This window comes from Sinohyriopsis cumingii, chromosome 3 (assembly GCF_028554795.1).
Source record: "Sinohyriopsis cumingii isolate HCF-2022 chromosome 3, ASM2855479v2, whole genome shotgun sequence".
NCBI lineage: Eukaryota > Metazoa > Mollusca > Bivalvia > Unionida > Unionidae > Sinohyriopsis > Sinohyriopsis cumingii.
The window spans coordinates 68755633-68778302 of NC_142963.1; the positions used below are offsets into that span (position 1 = coordinate 68755633).

A 22670-nucleotide genomic window follows, 5' to 3' on the forward strand; every position below is an offset into this window, starting at 1 on the left:
TCAAGAAATGGTCTCATCTTGAATTGTTGAAAACTTGAGTCTCAGTCTCTTTGAGGGACTCCTGCTGTTGTTGCATACAAGTCCAGCGCTGTGATATCTACTCATCTCCCATTCTTTGACATTTCAGGCTTGAAGCTGCTGCTTTAAGAGCTGGAAAGACCAATTGCATCATTGTAAATCCCAGACAGGTGTGTGAAGATCCTTACCAGTTATAAATTCAGTTGTTCAGTGATTTGGACAAGTTGAAAATTTTACCACACAAGTCAGATATTGAGGAATACATTTTATGAGAATATGAATCAAAATTTTATGGAAAGTACAAAAGAAAATGGAACATATTTGTGAAATTTTAGGAACATATCTGCTTTTTGCAGATAGAAGGTATTGAAGTTTTGTCAGCTCTATTTCAGAAGATAAGCTGGTATTGATTTGATATCAATCATCATGCATCAGATGCTTTAGCATATAGCCTACTGAGAAATATTGATGTTTTCTCCCAAATTTAAAAGATAGTTTTGTTATGTCACACTATAGCATAAATCCGTCACAAAATTTTTCAGTATTCACTCAAATACTGTGCACGAAACTAGCAGTTATGAAGAAAGATCAGTACTTGGTTAAATAGTTACAGACTTATAGAAAGAACTAAAACAACTAGTAAAATTCTGCCTACAACTGAATTAGGGTCTTATGTCATTGCAGAATCCTGTCATCGTTGGCATCGTTGATGCTTATAAACATTATAATGATTAATAAAGAATAATTTGTAAAAACTTGGATTCATATAGTGAATTAGGGTCCCATGTCATTGCAGACTTGGATTCATATAGTGAATTAGGGTCCCATGTCATTGCAGAATCCTGTCATCCTTGGCATCATTGATGCTTGTAAACATTATAATGATTAATAAAGAATAATTTGAAAGAACTTGGATTCATATACTGAATTAAGGTCAAGAACAAAAGTTGTTGTTGATGTTTTCCATAATGATGACTACATTGTTTTTTTCTTTCTGTTATATGCTGAAAAGCGAAACAAAGTGTTTGAAAAACTTGTTTTCAAAAATGCTATTTCTATAAATATTTAAAATTTGACGTAATAACACTTTAACATTGTAAAAATGTTGAAATTTACAGTTTAAAATTTATTTTAGAAACTTCAGTTTAAATTAAATTTTCAGTATCCTCATGCATCAGTAACATTCTGCCAAGCTTATTTTGTATATATTTATTTATATCTGTATTTTTAACAATTTATACAGATAGAATTGTAAATTTAAAGTGAACAAAATTATCTCAACTTATAAATGATACCTGTTATTATTACTGAATATGTAAAGCATATGTGATCAGTATTGTATAATTGCATGTTGTATGTTCTTGGAACCATTTTTTGGAGGTAACTAAGTTTATTTACATAAACTAACTGAACATTATGTACTTATGTAAATATTTATTTACCACAGAGAGGAAATCCAATACTGAAGCATGTTCGTAATGTCCCCTGGGAGTATGGCAGCATTGTACCAGACTATGTGATGGGTATATCAAACTGTGCACTCTATCTCAGGTACACAGCCAAGATTAAATATATTTCTTTAAATATTTTCATCAAATTGAGATTCCACATCTTATACTTATTTCTTTACAGTTTGGGGATTCAGTCACAGCTGTTGACAAAAGCTAGACAGGTTTTCATTAATGTATATTTTGTCAAATGTTTTGAGAGAAACCCTTTGTTATGATATTACAAAAATGCAAACATAAAGACATCCTGAAACATAATTAAGAGAAATGCCTTTTTAATGTTTGCATGCATTTTTTAAATTTATTTGTATGATACATTGTTTTGTCTCTTTAACTTTTTTCATCTAACTACCAAGTGATTACTGTATATTTTATCTCAGATGAAATTTTTCATAAATTATTTCAGTTGATTAGGCCAAATTGTTTATGAAGAATTTGATCTTAGTAATTAAAACATCAAAATTCCGTTGCTTAACTGGTTTTCTTTATATTCAAGTTGTGTAAACATTCTGATTTCAGTTTGAGGTATCACCAACTAAATCCAACCTATATTCATAATCGTATGAAAGAGCTGGGAAGGGCCTATGACCTACGGGTTTTACTGGTGCAGGTGGACATTGTAAGATTTTAATGTCTCTTTCTCTCCTCGTCTACTATGAATTTACATTTTGTTCATATGTGCAAATAATTGAGTAGTCACTTTTCCCGTGTTGATGGTGGCATGATCCATATTAAAGTTCTGTATTGTTGTTGAAGTCAGAAACCTTTTGCATCAGATGCTGCATTTAAGTGAAACTCATTGATAATAGCCTTATAGTCCAAAGTTTATGCTGTGATATCCTCGTAGTTAAAAGCCCTTGCCTGTTTCACCTGTGCAGGCAGAATGCTTGTTTTATCTTGGTGAAGAATGTTCAAGTGTTTTGTTAACATTTTTTTAAAGGCACTAATTGTCTGCATTTGTTGCTGCATTCATCTGAACTTTGGTATATTAGTACAATAAGTTTAAAGTTAATATACTAATATGTCCTGTTATGTCTGTCTCACCTCTTTAAGTGGCAAACATGTGTCATTGTTATTAACAATGTTAAAATTTTGATCATCTGCATCAGTTGCTATATTCAACTGAAACTTTGAGATGATTATGCTATACATCTAAAGCTTGTTGCCAACATGCAATTAGTTCCTCTAGTTCTTCTCTTGCCTATACTCAGAATCTTTTTTGTATCATAGTCACTGGTATTTAAATTTTGTGTGAAAGTTTATAAAAGATACAGGATTATACTTACAAGCATGCAGATGTAGATGAGATACAGGGTTCTACAGAACACTTGTTTCTTTTTCAAATATGTTACCTGATCATAATATCTTAGGATAACTACTACTACCTCACAAATTTAACCATCCCATATTAAATTGTTTTAGCAAACTAGCTAAAAATTATCTGCTTACCTAGGACATTTGTCTTTATCATACAGTATTTGTTGTTTGGGGTGCTGTTAAAATCATGCATGTGACATATGTTGACATTGGACTGAGGAAGAAATTAGCAGGAATAGTCATTTAATAGATCTGGGTAAATGAGAGCCAAGAAATGTGTAAAAGGATACAGAGGCGATCAGTATTACTACTGTTGCTGCCTCTGCTGCAAATTTTCAGATGACTTAATAAGCTCTTCCATCCAGAGAAAATCTGTCAATCTTTGCCATCATGTGCTTCAACCTACTGTTTGAATTATAAGACTTGGTACACTGATCCCAGTATATCCATTCCACAGTGCAATAACTAGAGCATTAAATCACAGCACAGGCTAATGGATCAACACTGACATGGTATAGCCGCTTGTGTGAACCAGTCATGGACATTCCATCACTTCATATAGACACTGTCACTGCCTATGGTAATCATTTACTCAATGGTCAGTAGGTGACTTAGGCACCAGAAGTGAGTCTGCCCCAAATCATGCCTCCAGCTCCAGAACAGCCTTGACCTTCAGAATCTAACACTGGAACTGGTTACTGTGATCACTCTTGGTATACTAAATCCCAATACAAACACATAGATTAGGTCCAGGACTCAGTCTCATCAGGTCCAACCCTGATTTTTGTCGCAAATGCCAGCATGACTGTCACTAGTTTGGTGAGTCATTATCTCACAATATCTAGTACAGTAACTGGAGCTTTTAAATCATTGTGGACCAGCATTGGATCCATCACCAGCCCGGTTCCATTGTGACCTGTTGCCTGTAACAGCAACTCCCCGTTTCTGGGAACTTGGTACTCAGCTTGGATTTTTGGTGGCACTCCAGTGAATACCTGGAAATCTCCAGGGTAGACTCCCAGTTTTATTCTCCATCCCAGATACCCTGCTTTTCCAGCTCAGTTGTTGCTATCTTCACTTTCTTATGAGTTCAAATATACATAATCACCAGCACTACCATCTTTTTAGATCTGGTATTATCCATGGAAAACCTGACCTTTTGTGCATTGATTGAATAGTCTTCTGACCTCAATTTCCTCCTGCTCTGCCAATAGCCTTTTACAGAATTCAAACAGCCATCCATCTCTTATATATTCAGAGTTGCCTACCCTTACAATATTGGCATAAGCCTCATTATTTTCAGGTATAACTTATGCCATTACGTTTTTCCTTTCCCATATGAATTTCAGTTAAAATCATAAATTCTGTTCTGGAGTCAGTTGTTTTCATTCAGATTTGGTATTACTATTTGAACATCACTCATCCACTTTCTTGATGTTCTGAAATTTGTTTGTGTTTGGTGATTTGCCTCATTTCTCGACTTGACAGTAGCAGTGTTTGTTTATTGACTGATGGAAAAAGCACAGGATTTCTCTGACTGCTGATATTAGTGTAACCAAATATTGCAACAAAGAAAAAATATGCTCATAAAACTGACTCCAATTATGAGCCACCAAGAAAGATTAAATGAAACCTATGAGCACAAAATTTCAAATCAGAATAAGTGCAACTTTTCCCTGTTACCCAGAGATTGCCAAAAATTGAAACCTTTGCCATTTGTAAGACATGTAGTCAGCTTTTCAGCACAGCACACAGAGGGAAGGATGATTGTAAAAAACGTTTCTTCCAGAAAACGCAAGGATTTAGCTGCCTTGCAAAGTTCGTCAAAGAAACTGTAATTGTTCTTTCAGTCCAAAAACAAATCTCCTGTTAAGATGTTGCCATTATTAGTGCAGAAACTTGTTTTAGTGAATTTGCCAAGGGGCATAATCTACAAATAATTATGCCAGGTTTTGCGAGCAAGTTGTTCGTCAAATGTTTCCTTGACTCTACAGTAAGTTCCAAATACAGCTGTGCTAGGAGTAAAACTTAACATTGTAAATGAACTTTATTTAATAAAAAAGGAAAACATTGGTTGCAATATAAAATGCAAAGCCTTTTCTGTTGCCACAGAAGGAAGTAGTGACTTGGGCTTACAGCAATATCCAGTTATGGTAAGGTATTTTGACAATAAGGAAGAACAAGTTATTTCTAGGACATTGTCTATGCCTATTTGTAAAAAAGAAGGCCACTGGAGAGAATATATTTAAATTAATTGATACTGAAATGAAAATGTCTTTTCTACATAATAATATAATTTCACTTGTATGTGATAATGCTAATGTGATGGTTGGTAGAAACAAAGGAGTATTTTGGATATTTTTTACATAAACAGCCAAAATGTTATTGCTCGCATGCCCATGTTAATTTGTTTCACCTTGCAGCAGTAAAGGTTTCTGCCAAACTTAATGCCAAGGTGGAGGATCTTCTTTTTGTCATTTTTCATTACTTAACAAAAAACTTCCATTAGGAAAGATTCCCTAATATTGCGTCAAGAATTTCATAGCAAAGAAAACTGAAAAATGTTTAAACATGCATGTACTTCTTTTTTATCACTACACAGGTGTTTGAATCTTCTTTTGGACTGTTGTGTCCCCTTGAAGGAGGTTTTTTTTTGCATATAAAGAGAAATTGTTTACAGCAGCTACCTTACTATATTTCTTGTCCAATCTTACTATTTTTCATTGGAAGGGGTAGGCAACTCTGCATACATAAAAAGACCAGCATTCTTTGAAATGGCTTTTACAATCTAGTCAAGTTGCTTATATCTTGCACTGCTTCAACATGCATCTTCAAAACCCAAGTGTTAACAGGCCCTTTTTATGTGAACAAGGACTCCAATCAAACTTTAACTTGGCTACATATAGACACATATTGGTCCTTTTACACTGGAGCCCATTCTGTCAACCAAGAATCATGGACTTGGGAATGTTAAAACCTTCCATTTTGTGCATGGACTGAAAACCATTGAGACCTTGATTGATTTGGAATTATGATCATTTGGAAACATTATGGCACCTGAATGCCCATGTTGACCCATACTTGTCTTTTTCAACAAAAGTTCTTCTGTGTAAAGCCCTACATAGAAGATTGTAGAAAGCAGGGTCATTGGCAGTACACCCGTTACTATTAGCTATAGTTAACATATGATGCAGTTTTACATTTTTGTTTTAAAGCCCAAACATATACCACACTAACTTCATATTGCATGTGTATGCTGTATAAATTAATGTTAAGTATCTGATATTGGATACACTGTTCATAAACATAATACATTTGATAATATCCTTTGTTTCCTTGGTTTCAGAAAGATCCACATCATCTTTTAAAGGAACTTGCCAGAATTTGTATTTTGGCAGACTTCACACTGATGCTAGCTTTCAGGTGATTAACAATAATTGACTGTAAAAAAAGGAGAAATATGTAAAATAAACCATTGTATTGATACAAGTTAAAATGATGAATTCCATTAAATTATTTGCTTGTTAAAATTGCCAACCAGAATCCTTCTTCATGTAACTCTGGTTGTACATCCTTGAAGACCACTTAATTTGCTGTTCATTCTGATGGGGGCTTTTGTACACCATGAGACAACAATAGATATCCTAATCTATGTTTTTAATATTGACCAGGAATTTTCTCTTAGGAATATTAATAAAAATTTGTCAGGGTGGGTGATATAGTTAATTACTATCTCTGCTGTCCATAATGTTTAGAGCTTTTGGCAATTCTAGATACATATTGATGTAGTGGAGGCAATGACTGCTTCTGTTGTTCTTATATCCCTGCCTCAATGTTGATGCAACTCTTGCCATTTTTAGTAGATTGCTTTGAAACTTAGCGCATACTAGAGGTGCTCCCAGAGTGAGCAATCTACCCAGAATTTGTATGAATTTGTGCACTGAGAAATGGTGATGTGCAAGAAACTCATCCAAATTAGTTTCAAGTCACATGCATGAAAATGTACTCACCACTGTATAAAACTTTATTCCGCCATTAACCCTAAAAGTGGTTGTAGAAATGGTAGAAGTATTGTAGCACTTGTCGCGACGTTTATGTTTTTGTAACTGTTTACACATTTGGTTTTTTCAGCTTGACTTAATGAGATAGGCTAATATATATAAAATCAAAAAGCTAGCTTAGGTACAGTTACTTGTAAGTTGTGATAATATAATGAGGGAAAATATGGAAGCTTCACTTTTCAGCTTGGATTCAATCTTAGTGTATTCTTTTTGCCTTTTCTATTCAGTTTAATTCTTCCTTCCTTTCTTGACTTTTTATTTTTCAATGAAGGGTAACATCAGAAATTGTAGGTTTGAGAAGGAGATTGTCAATTTTACCTTATTACATGTATAAGCACTATTACTTTATATTCTGCAGTGACTGAAGGATGAATCATAGTGTACTAACACTTATTTTCTTAAAGAGCTAAATCCTTTCCTTGTATTATCCTTAGCACTGAAGAAGCTGGCCGATACTTGGAAACCTACAAAGTATATGAGAATAAACCTGCAGAGGCTATCATGGAGAAAACTGATAGTGATTATATATCAAAGGTAGAAATCTTAGTACACTTTATCATGATTGTAGAAGATGATGGGAGTTAATAGTACTCCATTTTGCCAAATCTTGATAGAACCATTATCAGCAGTGCAGTCTAAATTCATCTATTGCCGTTGAAGAAACCTTGTTATCTATTTAATAGCATAGCATTTTCTGCACAATATTAGTTTTCTTTGAAAATAATGCATACAGAGAAATTGGATGATTTTGTTATATCATTTTGTTGAAAACTGCGTTAAAATGTATTTAAAAAATAGTAAAATTCCACAGAATAGATATATTTAATGAGATATTCATCAATCTTGGTCCTGTGAGTTTGTCTTTGAATAAGAAAGTTCAAGTATATTTTAAATTTAGATTATGTAAATTTTAATGAACATATTTTGTGGGCAAATTGGGCAAGGACACTGAATTAAGAAAAATATCATTCATGGAAAAAATTGCATTGTATGCTTGATAGTGTTTTTTGTTTTTCAGTTGATAGATAGCCTTACTACTGTCAAATCTGTAAATAAGACAGACTGCATGACTCTGCTTTCCACTTTTGGAGTAAGTTTTTGTGTTGTTTTGTGTTAATTTTCCCAACATTTTTCTGTGGAGGTAGTATATAGTATTACCAATGTCCATCTGTCCTGTCCTATCCTGTCTGTAACAAATTCACAGATGTATAATATCCTCAGAAGCACTTACTGGATTTAAACCAGATTTAATAAAACATTTTATAATATGAAGATATATTTCTGGTAGACTGAATTTTGACCTGTTTAACTTACAACTTTGTCCAATGTATATTAAAACCAATCTTCAGTATCATCATATTGGTGAGGGCATCTGTTATATAGACCTATTTCTTGTGGGTTATTTGCTGTTATTAGCTCACCTATCTATCTTTCAACAGCATGATTCCTGCATATTAATGAGGTGATCTTGCATCTGCCAGCCTAACCTTGTTACCACCTTGGAGGCCATATGGTAATCTGATTTTGATCAGACCTGGAATATATGTTTACATAATCAAGACCTTTGACAGTTTTGATAGTGAGTGAGATCTATGCATATTAATAAGGTTATCTTGCATCTGATTTCCTCAACTGATTACCATTCTGGGAAGCCCTAATTCTAATCCAGTTTTGATCTCAATTGGAACATGGGCTTAACGTCATAAAGATCTTAGACGATGTCATAATGAGCACGATCTTTGGATCTTAATGTGGTTGTCTTGCATCAGATTGGTTGAGCTTGTTAATACTCTTCGAAACATATTTTTGAAACAATTTTTATCAAACGTCAAATATATGCTTATATGTTTAAGATTTCAGTTGGGTTTGATAATGCACAAGATCCATGCAAAATTAATGAGATGATCTTGGTTGTGATTGACAGAGCTTGTTACCATGCTAGAAATTTTGTATTCCTGATCCAGTTTGGATGTGTTCAATTATGATGAAGAACTACATATATTATTGAGGTGATTTTGCATCTGGTTGGTTAAGCTTTTCACCACTTAAGTGACTCTATTTCAAATCATATATTTTATTATACTTGGCAAGTAGACTTATGCCATCAAGATAATATTTTTGTATAGTTACAACTCTATGGTCTTAAACTAAGTAAAAGAAAAGAGCATAAAACTACAAGTTTTGTAAAATTCAGCAAATAGATTATTTCACTAAAATACAAAGTGAAAATTTAAATCGAACTTGCATTATTGTGAATTAAATCCCAAATAGTCCTAGAAGTTCTATCACAAGTCAAACTGTATGAAGTTCCAATTGAATTTCATTGTCATTCCAAAAACATTCCAATATTGAATGTGTTGATGTGTCTCTAGTCTTTAATATGCCATTGGCCTTGAGTGTGATAATGTGCTAAGTCTTTTTATGTATCACAGTTATATAATTCAAAATGTCCTTATTTGATTTCACTTTAATTTCAAATTAACGTTCCAGTCCAAGAATGTTATTGAGCACTTTGTAATTCCTAATGAATAATAATTTGAATAAATAAATTCACCCAAATCAAAAACTGAATAAAGCAAGAAGAATGATTCTGCCTAAGTTGTTAACCCTTTGCCTCGTGGAAGCCCCTTTGGACATCTATACCCCATTCTCAAGGAAGTGCCTTTGGACACCTGCTGTAAACATCAGCTATTTTCAGTTGGTTTTTCTAGTGCCACCTTCAGGGAAAACCCAATATTAGATACTACATTAATTGATGTGAATGACCATTACATCAAATCTGGTGGTTACTGTTTAGGCTCTGGTCGTAATCTGCTATCAAAAGTAACTGCATAAGAATCTTCCACTCTCCAAAATGGAGAAATGGAGGCTGCGGATTTAGTTCAGTATTTTCTGGTGTCTGAATGATTAGAATCACAACTAAGAAAGCTTCAGTAACTTAGGTAAAGGCTCTGATGTTGATGTAGGTGACACTGAGTTTTTATAATTTATCAAATTCAGATCATTTAGTTACGTAGACATAGACAAAGAACTGGTAAATTTCAGGTATGAGAAATGGCAGCCATGTTCGATCACACAGCTTCGCTGGTTTGATGGTGAATGAATTCTCTCAAGATTTTAAAGCATATAACAAATTCTTTTGTGAAAAATAATGAAACAACTATAACAATCAAATTTTACTTTTAAATCTTTTGATACATAATAGATGTGTACCAAAAATGTAAATTGAATAAAATTGATGTTGAATGTAACATATACTAACTACACTGCTATGAGCTAACAGGCAGGCCTATGCATATGGAGTCAGATAGGTGACAGGTGTTCTGTTTATAGCACACTGCACTGTGTAACTTTGGTACATGTGTATCAACTGCCTACAAAGCCATACACTCTTCGAGGTAAAGGGTTAAGGCAAGAATGGGTAATTTTTCCAACAAACAAGATTATATACCACTCTACTTTACCTAGGTCGCAATTATCATTTTCTGGAAACAATCTGTCAACTTAATGCCATTTTCCATTCTAGAAGAGTCTGAGGCCAGAATCAAGACTATAAATATGTTTACCATTAATAATGATAAATATTGAACTATGTATTATGTTGTTTACAAAAAAACTCTGCTCCATTGGCCTGTGTGGTTAGAGCATCTGCCTCAGATGTGGGAGGTCATGGGTTTGAATCCCTGCCAAGTCATACCAAAGACCTATAAAAATTGTATTGGCACTGTGGCAGCTGCCTTGTTAAAAGTCCAAACAAACACAAACACTCACACACAATAACTATTACGGGTCAGGTACGCCATGAACTTGCTTTTGGACAAGGTCAGGTACAACATACAGATATATATGATGTGTAATCATTAAGAAAAGCCAACAGATAATACAAATTAGATATACACAACAGTACTATCAGTAAGATTTATGCATATTAATGAGTTGATCTTGCACTTGATTGATTGAGGATTATATCACTTGAGAGACTGACTGCTTTTAAGCAGACTTGGTTATTAGGCTAATATCCTGAAGATTTTGGAGGATTTTTAGCATAAACAAGATCTGTGCATATTTATGTGATCTTGCATTTGTCACCAAGATTTTTGTAGGACTCTAGAGACTGTTCTTTCAACAGGAATTGATCAAACTTGGAGAAAAAAGGTTTATGCTATTAATATCTTGTTTGAATAATATTGGTGTGATCTTTCATCCAATTACTGATCATATTGTTTCATATCTTCTTGTTCTTTTCAAAGTGTATGGGTGAAAGTTTTTCTTCCATCAGAAGTATTATCATTGTTTAAAAATATGTAAATGCAGTTTTTTATAAGCACATGTTTTTTTATCATTGTATGAAAAAGCAAGACCAGGATCACATATCAGTAGTTCTGTGTTGTTAATAAAGTACATTTCCTTGTAGCTGCATACATTAACTTAAGCGGTGTCTTGTTGGACTTAGCAAAACAGAGAACTAAAGGGAAAAAACAAATTTAAAAAACTATGTTTGAATGTTTTTGCTATATTTTTGTGATATAAAAAGAAAACTATGCCAATCATTATCTTATGTTTCTTTTTCTTTGCCACTGTTAGATATTGCCATGGAGTTTCATTGTACAGGTAGTGTGTAGCATCTATTTTTACCTTTATGTGTTTCAAAGGAAATGTATACTTTTTGAAATTGAACTGTTCAGATATTTTATTGGTTTATAAAGTACATGGAATAAATCAGTATCCCTTCTTATGGAAATGATCTTTACTTGTTGAATATTTCTTTCATAGAGTGTTGAAGGCATGGTGGCAGCAAGCAAGGAAGATCTGTCTTTGTGCCCAGGATTTGGACCACAAAAAGTATGAATAGTATTAAATAATCTCCCTGAGAAAAAAATGTCGAGTTGTCAAGCCTGCCTTAGCAAATGCATTGTGTAGTAATTACTTTGGCAGCCATATGCATATCCAACTGTATGTCTGTCCATCTTTATGATCAAGATTTTTATGTGTTCAGTTTTTAGCTCCATTGGTCATTTAGCAGAAGAGCATATATAATGTCCTGTTATCCATCCATTGTCTGTTAGTAAAAGTTTGTTATTGTTACTGCTCCAGAATTACTGGGAAGATTGCTATGGAACTAAATGCCCATATAGACCCAGAGGATTTCCCAGGCACAACTAATTGGACCTTATTATTTTGTTATACAACCCCTTGATAACCATCCAGGTAAATTTCAGCAGACCCCCTATTTATTGTCCCAAGCAGTAATGTCTGACCTAAATTTTATTTTTCACATCCTTTGATTGCCCATTTAATTTGCATGAATGTCTGTGTTGGGCATGTGTCCCTGTGTGTTTGTGTCAGGGATTCCTAAGTGTTCTGAACCTCTACCAGACATTTTACTGCCACCTGCATCTCCAATGATTTTATGACTTTTCAGTCTCATTTGTTTCTGGCTGCATAAATATGCCTTTTTATACACAGAATGAACACCCAACTCACTTGTAAGTATAACAACAAAACTAGGAAAGTAAGAAGAATACTGAAGGTGGAGACTGGGTAAAGACACATCATCAGGCATTAACATTATTTTGTTGCTTGACACAAGCTTTTGGATTCTACTCCAATCCAAATGGGAAAAAAATGATCAAAGCAGACTTGTCAATTTCTGAGCAAATGCATATATATACAAGCACCTATATGTATGAAAATTAGACTAAATATTTGACATACACATGAAAAGGTTTTATATGTAATTGAAGTAAAAAGAATTGTAAAATTCATTTTTCTCCATTTATTTATCTATACATCTATCTATTGATTCAGACTGCCCCAATAGCACTGTCAGAGGGGTCAGTGATAGGTAGTCAGTTGAGATTTATACATGTATTGCAATCTGTATTATACACAATTAAATTACTTACAGTGGGTTCAAATTGAGATTAAGGAATACCTATGTGGGTTGAGACACAGTAAAATGCATGTACCAGATATACCCTCCTAAAAGTCATTTCCAATTGCAAACTGCATAGATTCAGATCTGCTGGCATTATGTGATGGTAGATCTAGGTCTCTTTCAGCAGTCTGCAAATGGATCCAGCCTATAAGTGAGTATCTATATGATACTGTAGTTGAGATTTTATTCTGAAGGGGTAGTATCACGATTAAAAGAGTCAGGTTAGTTGAATGCTCTTTATGTGTTCTTGCTCCATTAAGTTGTTATTCCACCTAAAACTTTGAAAACAAAAATTTAATGACTTTTCATATAAAAGACCTTTTAAAAAACTGATCTTGTCACACTAAGTTTCATGGAAGTCTACTGTTATAGTATTGTAGATATACCCTTCCAGATTTCTGCAAAAATACTTCACCAGTTTGAAATGTTAACTTTAAACCATGACAGCTCAGTATTAATTTATTCTGAGCTGTTAAATTTCAGACGTTTAATTGATAGAACACAAAAATAGAAGTGAAAGTTCCTGTACATATCAGACATTTTCTCAAGTCAATGTTGGTAATTTTCTGCAAGGCATTGTAGTTTGCTGTGGTATATTTTTATGCTTATACTAATTTCCCCCCTCCCCACCCCAAGCAGTGAATTCTATTTTTCAAATGATTATCTAATAACAGTCATACCCATAATACCTGGCAAGAGATGTAAGTTAGATATCTATCTGGGTAATGCCCTATGAGCATGTGTGGCCCCATCTGTCACAACTTGATCCTCATCCTATATTCATATATACACATGCTGGAAATGAAAAGTCAGAATGCATTCTTTTTTGCTTGATTCATTTATGCAAGAGACATTGGGTCCTGTCATATTTTGTAGTTTGATGACATGACAAATAAAATGGAGAAACCTTAATATGCAAATAATTTTATTAACATTGTTTATAATTTAATTTTTTTCTTCTTCTAGCTATTGAATTATCAGGTTGTGTTTCAGATGCTTCAATCAGTTTCAGCTGGTTATCAACAACTATAAAATACTAAATTTTTTTCCATTTCCCAAGAAGAGAATGTAACTGTTTACAGCAGATTGTGGAATATCGTAATAGAATGCTTAATCAGTCTTCAAAAGTCATATGCTAATGAATATTCACATAGTTATTTCTGTTTTTCATTACTTGCCAGGCACAAAGGCTCTTTGATGTATTTCATGAGCCGTTCTTGAAATCAAACAAGAGGAAGATATATAAAGGTACGTCACCATCAGTGTTACATGGTTTATAATGTTATGATTTGAACTAAAATACAGTAACAGTAAATCTATTAACTTAATTACAGATGTCAACTTTTGGCGGTTCAGTCATAGCATGAAGCTTGTCATAATGCATAATTATTTTTTTATTCTGCTTAGAATTCTCAAGCAGAATGAAGGACTATGATTGAAATCTTATTCTTACTGAACTACTAAAATATGTGCATATTCTGTTAACCTGAAAACTAGCTGGGGGGGGGGGTGAGGTGGCAGGTGGAGACACTGTATGCTGATCTTTTCAGTCATAAATAATGATTTAGATAGTTTCATTTTAAGCACCAATCCGTGTTAAGTCCCAGTGTAAGCTGCAGCTTCTTATGTTTGAAGTTGTGTATCAATACATGCTTGTATTTGTCTAACTGAAAATAACACAGATGTGCTTGAAATAGGGTCAGTTTTGTTTATTCTACTGAGAACTCCTAACAAACTAAATAGTCCCAGATCTGCTAGCACATTATGTGATGCAATATCTCTGCCAGTACACTTTGCAGTTTTACTTTTCTCACTTATAAATGGTAATTATCAGGCTTAAATAGTCCTTCTTCTTTGAAACAAGGAACTTCTTTATATGAATATTTATCCAATGACTAATATTTTCAGATAAAGAACCACAGCCTAGTACCTCGAAAGAAGACAGGTAACATTTGCGTCACTTCCATCTGCTGGACATTACTGTAACTAAGTGATGACTGGGACAGATGCCATGTTGGACTGCATACAAATATGGGTATGATTTAGAGAAAATAGGACTCATCAGCAATGGTTACAAAAACAACAGAACTCTCACCCATAAGATGGAGTAGAAACGTGTAACACGACAACTGGGAGATGTGATTTGAAAGACCTGGATGCTGAGTTTAGTAGCTGCTCAAATGATGTAAATTGCAACTGGATGGTTTGAAATGTTCCACTACATCATTGTTTGGACTTCTTGGCCATTCCAGAGCTCTACCTAACACAGAGAGAGGAAAGTTCAGGTTGATTTTTGTGATTTAGAGGGAGTAGGACTCATAAGCAATAGTAAAACAAAATCAGAACTCTCACCCATAAGATGGAGTGGAAATGTGTAACAGAAACAACTGGGAGATATGGTTTGAAAGTCTAGTTGCTGAGTTTAGTAGCTGCTCAAATGATGTAAATTGCAACTGGATAATTTGAAAAGTTCACTACATCATCATTTGGACTTCTTGACCATTCTAGTGTTCATCCTAAGAAAGAGAAGTCCAGGTTGATTTTGTGTATAAAAAGTGTAAAACCATCAATATTGATCAGAAATGTTAACAAGGCATAATGACAAAAATCCTACAGGAGGGTAGGACACGTTTAGGTAGGGTTAACAGGATGATAGGGTTTGGAAGACCTGCTGGGTATGATGAGTAGAAGAAAAGAACATTGTACTTGAATAAACACTGAAAAAATGTATTCAGATTACAGATATCCCTTGCTGTGACATGTTATAAATTAACAGATTTAAATGAAAAACAATTACCTCAGTTCCTATCATGTATAAATTATTCTGTTGCAATATCAGTAGTGTGAAACACTTTAAATTCATTGGGTTCCAATTTTTATGGATGAGCTAGGCCGTGAATTTAAACTCGCAATGAAATATCTGCCATGGCAACATTAACTTCCACACCCCACTCCCAATCACATCCATTGGAAAGGCATCACCTGCATTTTCTTTGTTTTTATGGCTACTTATTATACTGAGAATATGACATACCTCAGGGTAAGTACATCAATGACGAGGACAACTGGAACTAATTGGTTACAATTCAGTTCAAATGCAAAATTTCATGAGCAAAAAAACTCATGGATGGTTGTAAAAACTCTATGTGCTGCATTAATGGCTCACTTTCCAGATCCTCTATTTCCCAAAGCACATATCATTCCCATTTATATATATATATACATCTTTGCACATTTCAGGCAAACAGTTACATAAACAATTCACAGATTAGTCTCACTTTCTTAAAGCCCATTTTAGTCAGGTCTCCTCAGAGTGCTTCTTTGTCATGTGTGTAAATAAACCACTTAGCATGAACTGGCATAAGGATAGATGTTTTCAGGTCAACTGATCTCAGTGTACATATCCACTGTCCATATCTTTGAAGTTCGTGTTTTGCGTGGTTTGTAACAATTCCTTCAGCACCATCCGTCACAATATGGGAATTATTAACACTGTCATTTATTGGAACTTTACAGATCCAATTTTGTACCACTAAGAAAAGGTCATCCAGCAACAATGGGTTCCCACGGGGCAGTTTTGGCAGGATTATATGAAACCAAAAAATGTTTACTGGCATTGTCAGGCACCTAATCCCTAATTGATGAGAAAATTATGCTTTGATAGTAGTCTTCAAGAACATTTGACAGCCTAATAACTTCAGATTACAATAATGATATTAAATGTCTTAACTCAGATATGTATCGAAAAGTAGGCATTATCTTTAAGATCTCAGAATTTTTGCCATATATTATCAATTAATAACTTAGTTAATCAACTTAATAGCTGCAGTACAGATTACATAACTTAATCAACTTAATAGCTGCAGTACTGTTTACATATGTTTGCTCGCAAATGCATGGAAATGAATATTAATATAAATGTTTACAAAGACATGTACATATTTTTTTGTGTATATGATAGATCTACAAAATTAGGGACCCACAAATATGCACTCTTTACCCAAACCATGAAATTTTAAACCCATGAAAATAAAGTGTTTCACAGTATTGTTGTAATGAAAGATATATATATATAGACTGTGCGTGACTGTGTTTTTGATAAGGGATATTGTTATGTACCATGTAAATGTGCTTATAAGTCCATCTGCAAACTGCATAAACCCAGATCTGCCATCACATAATGCAGTGTCAAATCTGGGTCTAATCAGATTGTTAAGAGTAATCATTAAACCAAACAACATTGACCCTGATCTGCCTGTTTACTAGGTGATGGCAGAGTAGGATCAGTGTTCTTTGCAGTTGGACTTGACTAATAAGCAAATATTTATGGTAGGTACATAGGTAACACAATGGCATAGTATTATCGTAAACCACATGATTATCCAATGAAATGAATTACTGGTGAAACATTCTGCTGACAATTAATGGTACAGTGTCCAATCCCAATATTCATTTCTTGCATTACTAACACCATGTATCATAGTCATAATACTTAATACAATTTTTTCATTAAAACTAAAAACACGGACTTGCAGCTATTTCAAACACATCATGAAGTTACTATTCAGAATATACAAGCCTGATTAACACAGTGACCTGATATGATATTATTCATAACAGACCATCTGTGACAACATCTTTGATATTACAGTGAATTCAACTCTACCTTAAGATTATTCCAGAATCTGTTCTAAGCCTGTAAATAAAGCATTATATTGCTAAAATATGGATTATTCCAGAACTATGAAGAAAGGTGAAAGCACTTATTCAGTCTGCCAGCCATCAGGCATTAACCCATTTACTGCACAATTACATGGTTCTTGACAGATGCACATAAGATATCCAATACTACCATAATTAAGGGGGTACCGAGTGGCAGAATGGTCTAATGTGCTCACCATTCCGGATCACTGCCATCTCACCTCTGCCTGTGTGGGTTTTGAACCCCAGGCTCAGCTAACATTGGTATGTGAGAAAACTTGCCAGTAGCTTCTCGTGGGTCTTTTGTTCTTCCTGGGGTTTTCCAGGGTTCTTCCTACACCAGTTATACTGGCCACCATGTATAGCCTATCTTGTGCTGAAAAATGGCATTAAACCCTACAACAACAACAACAACAACCAAAATTAAGTCATATTTATCCATCACTATCATTTATATGACTGAGAGAATCACTCTAGAACATAAATAAATATGAAGCAAACCATTAGTTTAATTGATTAAAACATCGGCATAGTTCTATGTAACAGTATGTCTGCCATGTGTAAACTTGTGCTTTGCATTCCATGGTTGAGCTGTGAAGTCATTTGAAAATTGAATATTACTGTTGAAAGATTTTTTTATAATATATACAGGAATATGCCATTCTTGAAACAAACCCAGTTAATTGCATTCATGTGACAGAACCAGTATCTCAAACCATTAGATTTTCAAATTTTGATCAGTAGATTGGTTTTTAAAACCAGTAGATTTTTTTTTACTGGCATGAATTTTGCATTCTTCAAGGGGATTGAAAATAAAATAAATGCATTTTTTGTATAATATGTATTCTTTTCATAATGTAGCAAAACAGCAAGTTTCAGATTCAGATGGTAATATTAAAATAATAATTAAAATGACTCAATATCTTGGCAATTAATGAAAAAGAAATAATTGTTAATCTTAAAGTCACTTAAAAGATTTTTAACAATAAAATTAAGTAGGATTTTTAGCTTCCTTCGAAAGATGACTATCTGGTGACCGCTGACGATATTCACCGTGACAATTAAGCCTCACACTTAACAGGCTGTCAATAGTTCTCTGGTCCAGATTTTCCCCCAAAACACTGTGTATTTTGCAAATAATGGAGAATGTCATCTGTGTCAGCATTAAAATGTTGTAATAACATGACAACTATGACCAGCCTGCAAAGACATTCTAGCTTTGGTTTCCATGGTGCTGGGTTTGTAAGGTTGCTGAGTGCTCTCCAAGATATGTTTACTCCACGAGGAAGTTCCTGAATTCAGCCCAAGATATATTCCCAAGTCTTAAGTGCTTCTTTCTCTTCATGACTGAGATCCAGAAATCTGTTGACAGGTTTCACCCCTGTTAAAAAAAATAAAGAATGATTTATACTTTAAATAAACAGTGAAAAAGTACATGATGTATGTATGCTTTTATGAATAATTTATCCCGACTTTAAAATTAATTATCTTGTAATATATTAACTAATATAATTTATCATGGGATTTAACTAAATTTATGTTCATGAAAACTTCAAATAAGTTATGAAATACAAAAGATGCATAACTTTGAAACAAAGTGCAAAGTTAGGACCTTTCCTTCTTGCCTGCAGAACCTTGAACTCTGATATCCAAGCATTGTTGAACTTGTAATACTTTTCAGTGTGCTTTCTTAACGTTAGGACAAAATATACATTTAGTCATTTTGCTTTGAATTGAACAAAAAAATGTAAGAGAAGCCCTTAAATAGTTCCTATTAAAACATCTTGAACAATACAGTAACAATTAAACATGACAAAAAAAATCAGAATACTCTATTGTGTCTGCCAAAACCATTTATTATGGTCAGTCTCTCCATCTTATCTTGCTTCTGCCAATGGTCGGCCAATTTTCATCAAAGGTATCATACCCCTAATGATCCTTGTGATTAAGTTGTTTAATGATGTTTATTCCATGTGTCAATAATGATATTCATCCTTTTTATTATTTCTCAAAATAAAATGTTTAATGATTCCCAGTACACACAACATTTAATATTCCACATTAATCATCTTCTAATTGCATGTTTTAATTTTCTCCCTAATCCACAAAATGACTGCGAAAGGAAAAATAAATGTACTATCTTTGTTCTTTTCATTACTTCTGAGTAGTGTGTGATTCAGACATTGGTCTTTGGGACTATTTCTTTCTTAAAATGAAATTGTTATGCTGCAGATCATATTTTTTTAAATTCATTCAGGATTTTTCATCTTTAGCACTCGGTCCACCAACTAGATAGAATTTTGCTCTTGCTACATTTGTTCTAGAATCCCTCCCCAATCGTCCAGGTCACTTAAAACTGTACTATTTCATGTATTATTATTGTTTTATTTAACCTTGAATGCCTGTATGATTGGAAGTTTATTTGTTCACCATTTCTAGAAGGATATCACAAATTGGTTGAAAAACACTTATACCAGTATGACCTTTTAGTTACATTTAAAAACTGCCCCATTGCCACAGAATAGGAAGTCTGCAGATGTGATAGTCTGGGATGCAGTGATATGCTGTTTTTATCTTGTGGCTGTGAGGCATTGGTGGCAGTCATCCTCCACTAGTTCAACAGCCTTTGCTATGAGCATGCACCATTTATACTGGTCCATGGCTAAGACATCCTGCTCACTGGGTTGGACTCTGCATCGTTTCTTGCTACGCTTAAGGTTATCCTTGTTCTTTTTTCTGTGCTGCCATCATTTCCACTTTGCCTGCTTGAGCTCACCATAGAAGATATGTCTCAGTATTCTGGTCTCCTCCATCCAAACGATGTGACCATATTATCTGAGCTGGGCTTTCAGCAGTAGTGCCTCATTGCTAATAACACTGGCCCTTTTGTGGACTTATAAGTTGGACACCCTGTCTTGCCATTGGATGTGCATGATTGACCGTAGTAAGCGCACATGTAATTGCATGAGCTGCTTCACAAGCCTGTGGTATACTGTTCAGGTTTCATAGTCATAGAGCAGGGAGGTGAGGATAACAGCTTTATAGACCTTGATCTTGATAGGCATCCTAATGTCGTTTTGCTGCAAAACTCTGACACGAAGTATTCCTAGGGCTTGTTTTCCGGAACCTGGCTGGAATTTTATTGTCCAGCCAACAATCTAAAGACATTTTTGTCCATGTGCATACTAAAAATCATCTCGATAAACAACCCTCACTCTTTTGCAGTCAAAACTCCTGATCAAATTTTAGAAATCTTCTGATCTGTTCCAACCTGGCCTGTCTTTTGTGTCACATTTGCAGTACCAGTCCTGCTCTTTAAGGGATACATTGTCTTCCTTTATTGATCTGGAGATGTTCAGAAAAGAATCAGCCTTCCAAGAATCAATTGATGAATTTTTTTGCATCTACCAGCCTCAGCCTTCCAAGTCACTTGAGGCCTCATCATCCATTGATCTCATGGTCAAAAAATACCAGCTGCTACATCCCTTCATGCCTTTTCTCTTGATTCCACATGTAAAACCATACAAGATCACACTTCCTTTGTAACATCTCTGGGCATCTTCACTAGCCAAGGTTCTGATATGTTAACCCTATCATCTACACCTTGGCAGATCAACCAGATATTTCACTGCTTTGTCCTAGCAACATCTATTGGATTTCATAGCTGCAACCCTTAGTATGTAATGCCAACCATCCAATAGCATGTAACAGTGCTGCATTGTATATCAGTCAAAAACAGTAGAGGCAATAGACTTAAAAAGGATACTTTGTAAGTGTAACATTGAAAGTATGACTATGTACCAGAGAGAAGCCATTACAGATGTATTGGAGGAAAAAGATACAACATGGACTGGCAGTTGGAAATTGTTTCCTTATGAGTCCATTCTAATTGTGTGCTCCCCTCCTCTCAATCATGTAGGAATGTTCAAATTTGAGCAAGTTCATTTTGATTGGATGCAGTGGCTTGCCAGTGAAATTCACAGACCTAAAGCACTGAAATATCTGATCAATCTGCCAAGATATACAATTATTTTGTGAATAAATAGGTCTTTTGGCTTGTAATGCCATGTACATATTACCAGTGTTGCAGCATATGACAGATTATGCAAATAAAAACCACTAATATCCAGCAAAGTCTAGTGTTTACTACTGGAGTGAACAATCTCATTTCTCCAGTCAAATTGTATCCACTTGTTTTTTTTTACAGATGTGTATTTACAAGTGGTAATTTGGTATAGCAGTATAAAGTGGTCGAAAAGGTTTGCTTCTAGAGCCATATAGATTCATCAGATTGCTTGAACAGCTCATTGTAGTGTATTTAGGTTCAGTCTGTTCAATGCATAACTGTATCATAATAAAATATGACAGCCAGCATGCATGGGTAAAGTTAAAAGGTCAAAACTAAAATATAGAGGACACCTGATGATGAAAATTAGGATTCTAAACTTGCACAAGTACATGTGCTCTTAATAAATAGTTAACAGTAGAACATATCATGATGTATATAGATAGTATTCTGATATTAGAATTCCTTCTTTCAGGGGTTAAAATCTTGTCAAGAATGGTGATCTTTATTTATCTGTTTATAAAAATGTTTATCATATGATTGAATATGTTTATTATAGACAAAAATGATCATTTATGTAAATGTAATTTATTTAAGTAAATTTAAATTATTTCATGGAAAACAATTTATATAAATCATATAAATTTATATCATATTATTTCTGTTATTACTGTTGCTATGTTAATGTAAATGTTTTTGTAAATGTAATATTAATTGTGATTTATTCTGTATGACCTTGTATGCGTCTAATTAAATATTATTTTGCAATTATTTCCTGATATTCAACATAGAAAAGTGTTCTTTAGCTGAACAAATGTTGTCTGATAATTCTTGATGGATGGGGTTTTTGGGGTGGGGTGTTGGGTTGGTTGTGGACCATGCATGATACAATGTAATGGCAATTCTCTTCAAAGACTTGCACTTATATTGCACCATTTAACAGCTTCTAAGATTTGAATGGGTTCATGCATAATGTAATTGCACACAGAAGATAATGCTGATTTTATAAGTTCATCTGTGAATGGCTAGACATGTGTATTTGCCTTTTTGATGGCAATGGC

General features: G+C 34.1%; 2 protein-coding genes across 2 annotated transcripts in view; one reads left to right on the top strand and one right to left on the bottom strand.

The window, feature by feature from the left end:
• The window catches only part of LOC149803042 (DNA excision repair protein ERCC-1-like), a 29673-nt gene extending 11285 nt beyond the window's left edge, over positions 1 to 18388 (top strand). The window contains exons 4-12 of the mRNA XM_089952596.1: positions 128 to 188; positions 1466 to 1569; positions 2046 to 2145; positions 6190 to 6266; positions 7339 to 7438; positions 7923 to 7994; positions 11678 to 11746; positions 14024 to 14090; positions 14751 to 18388. Coding sequence (XP_089808722.1) covers positions 128 to 188; positions 1466 to 1569; positions 2046 to 2145; positions 6190 to 6266; positions 7339 to 7438; positions 7923 to 7994; positions 11678 to 11746; positions 14024 to 14090; positions 14751 to 14791 — 691 coding nt within the window. The 3' untranslated portion in view covers positions 14792 to 18388. The remainder of the gene's footprint in view (positions 1 to 127; positions 189 to 1465; positions 1570 to 2045; positions 2146 to 6189; positions 6267 to 7338; positions 7439 to 7922; positions 7995 to 11677; positions 11747 to 14023; positions 14091 to 14750) is intronic.
• A 17-nt stretch (positions 18389 to 18405) lies between these two features.
• LOC149803043 (uncharacterized) overlaps positions 18406 to 22670 on the bottom strand; it is a 56686-nt gene continuing 52421 nt past the window's right edge. The window contains exon 13 of the transcript XR_016420122.1: positions 18406 to 18924. The gene's annotated coding sequence lies outside the window, so the exon portion shown is untranslated. The remainder of the gene's footprint in view (positions 18925 to 22670) is intronic.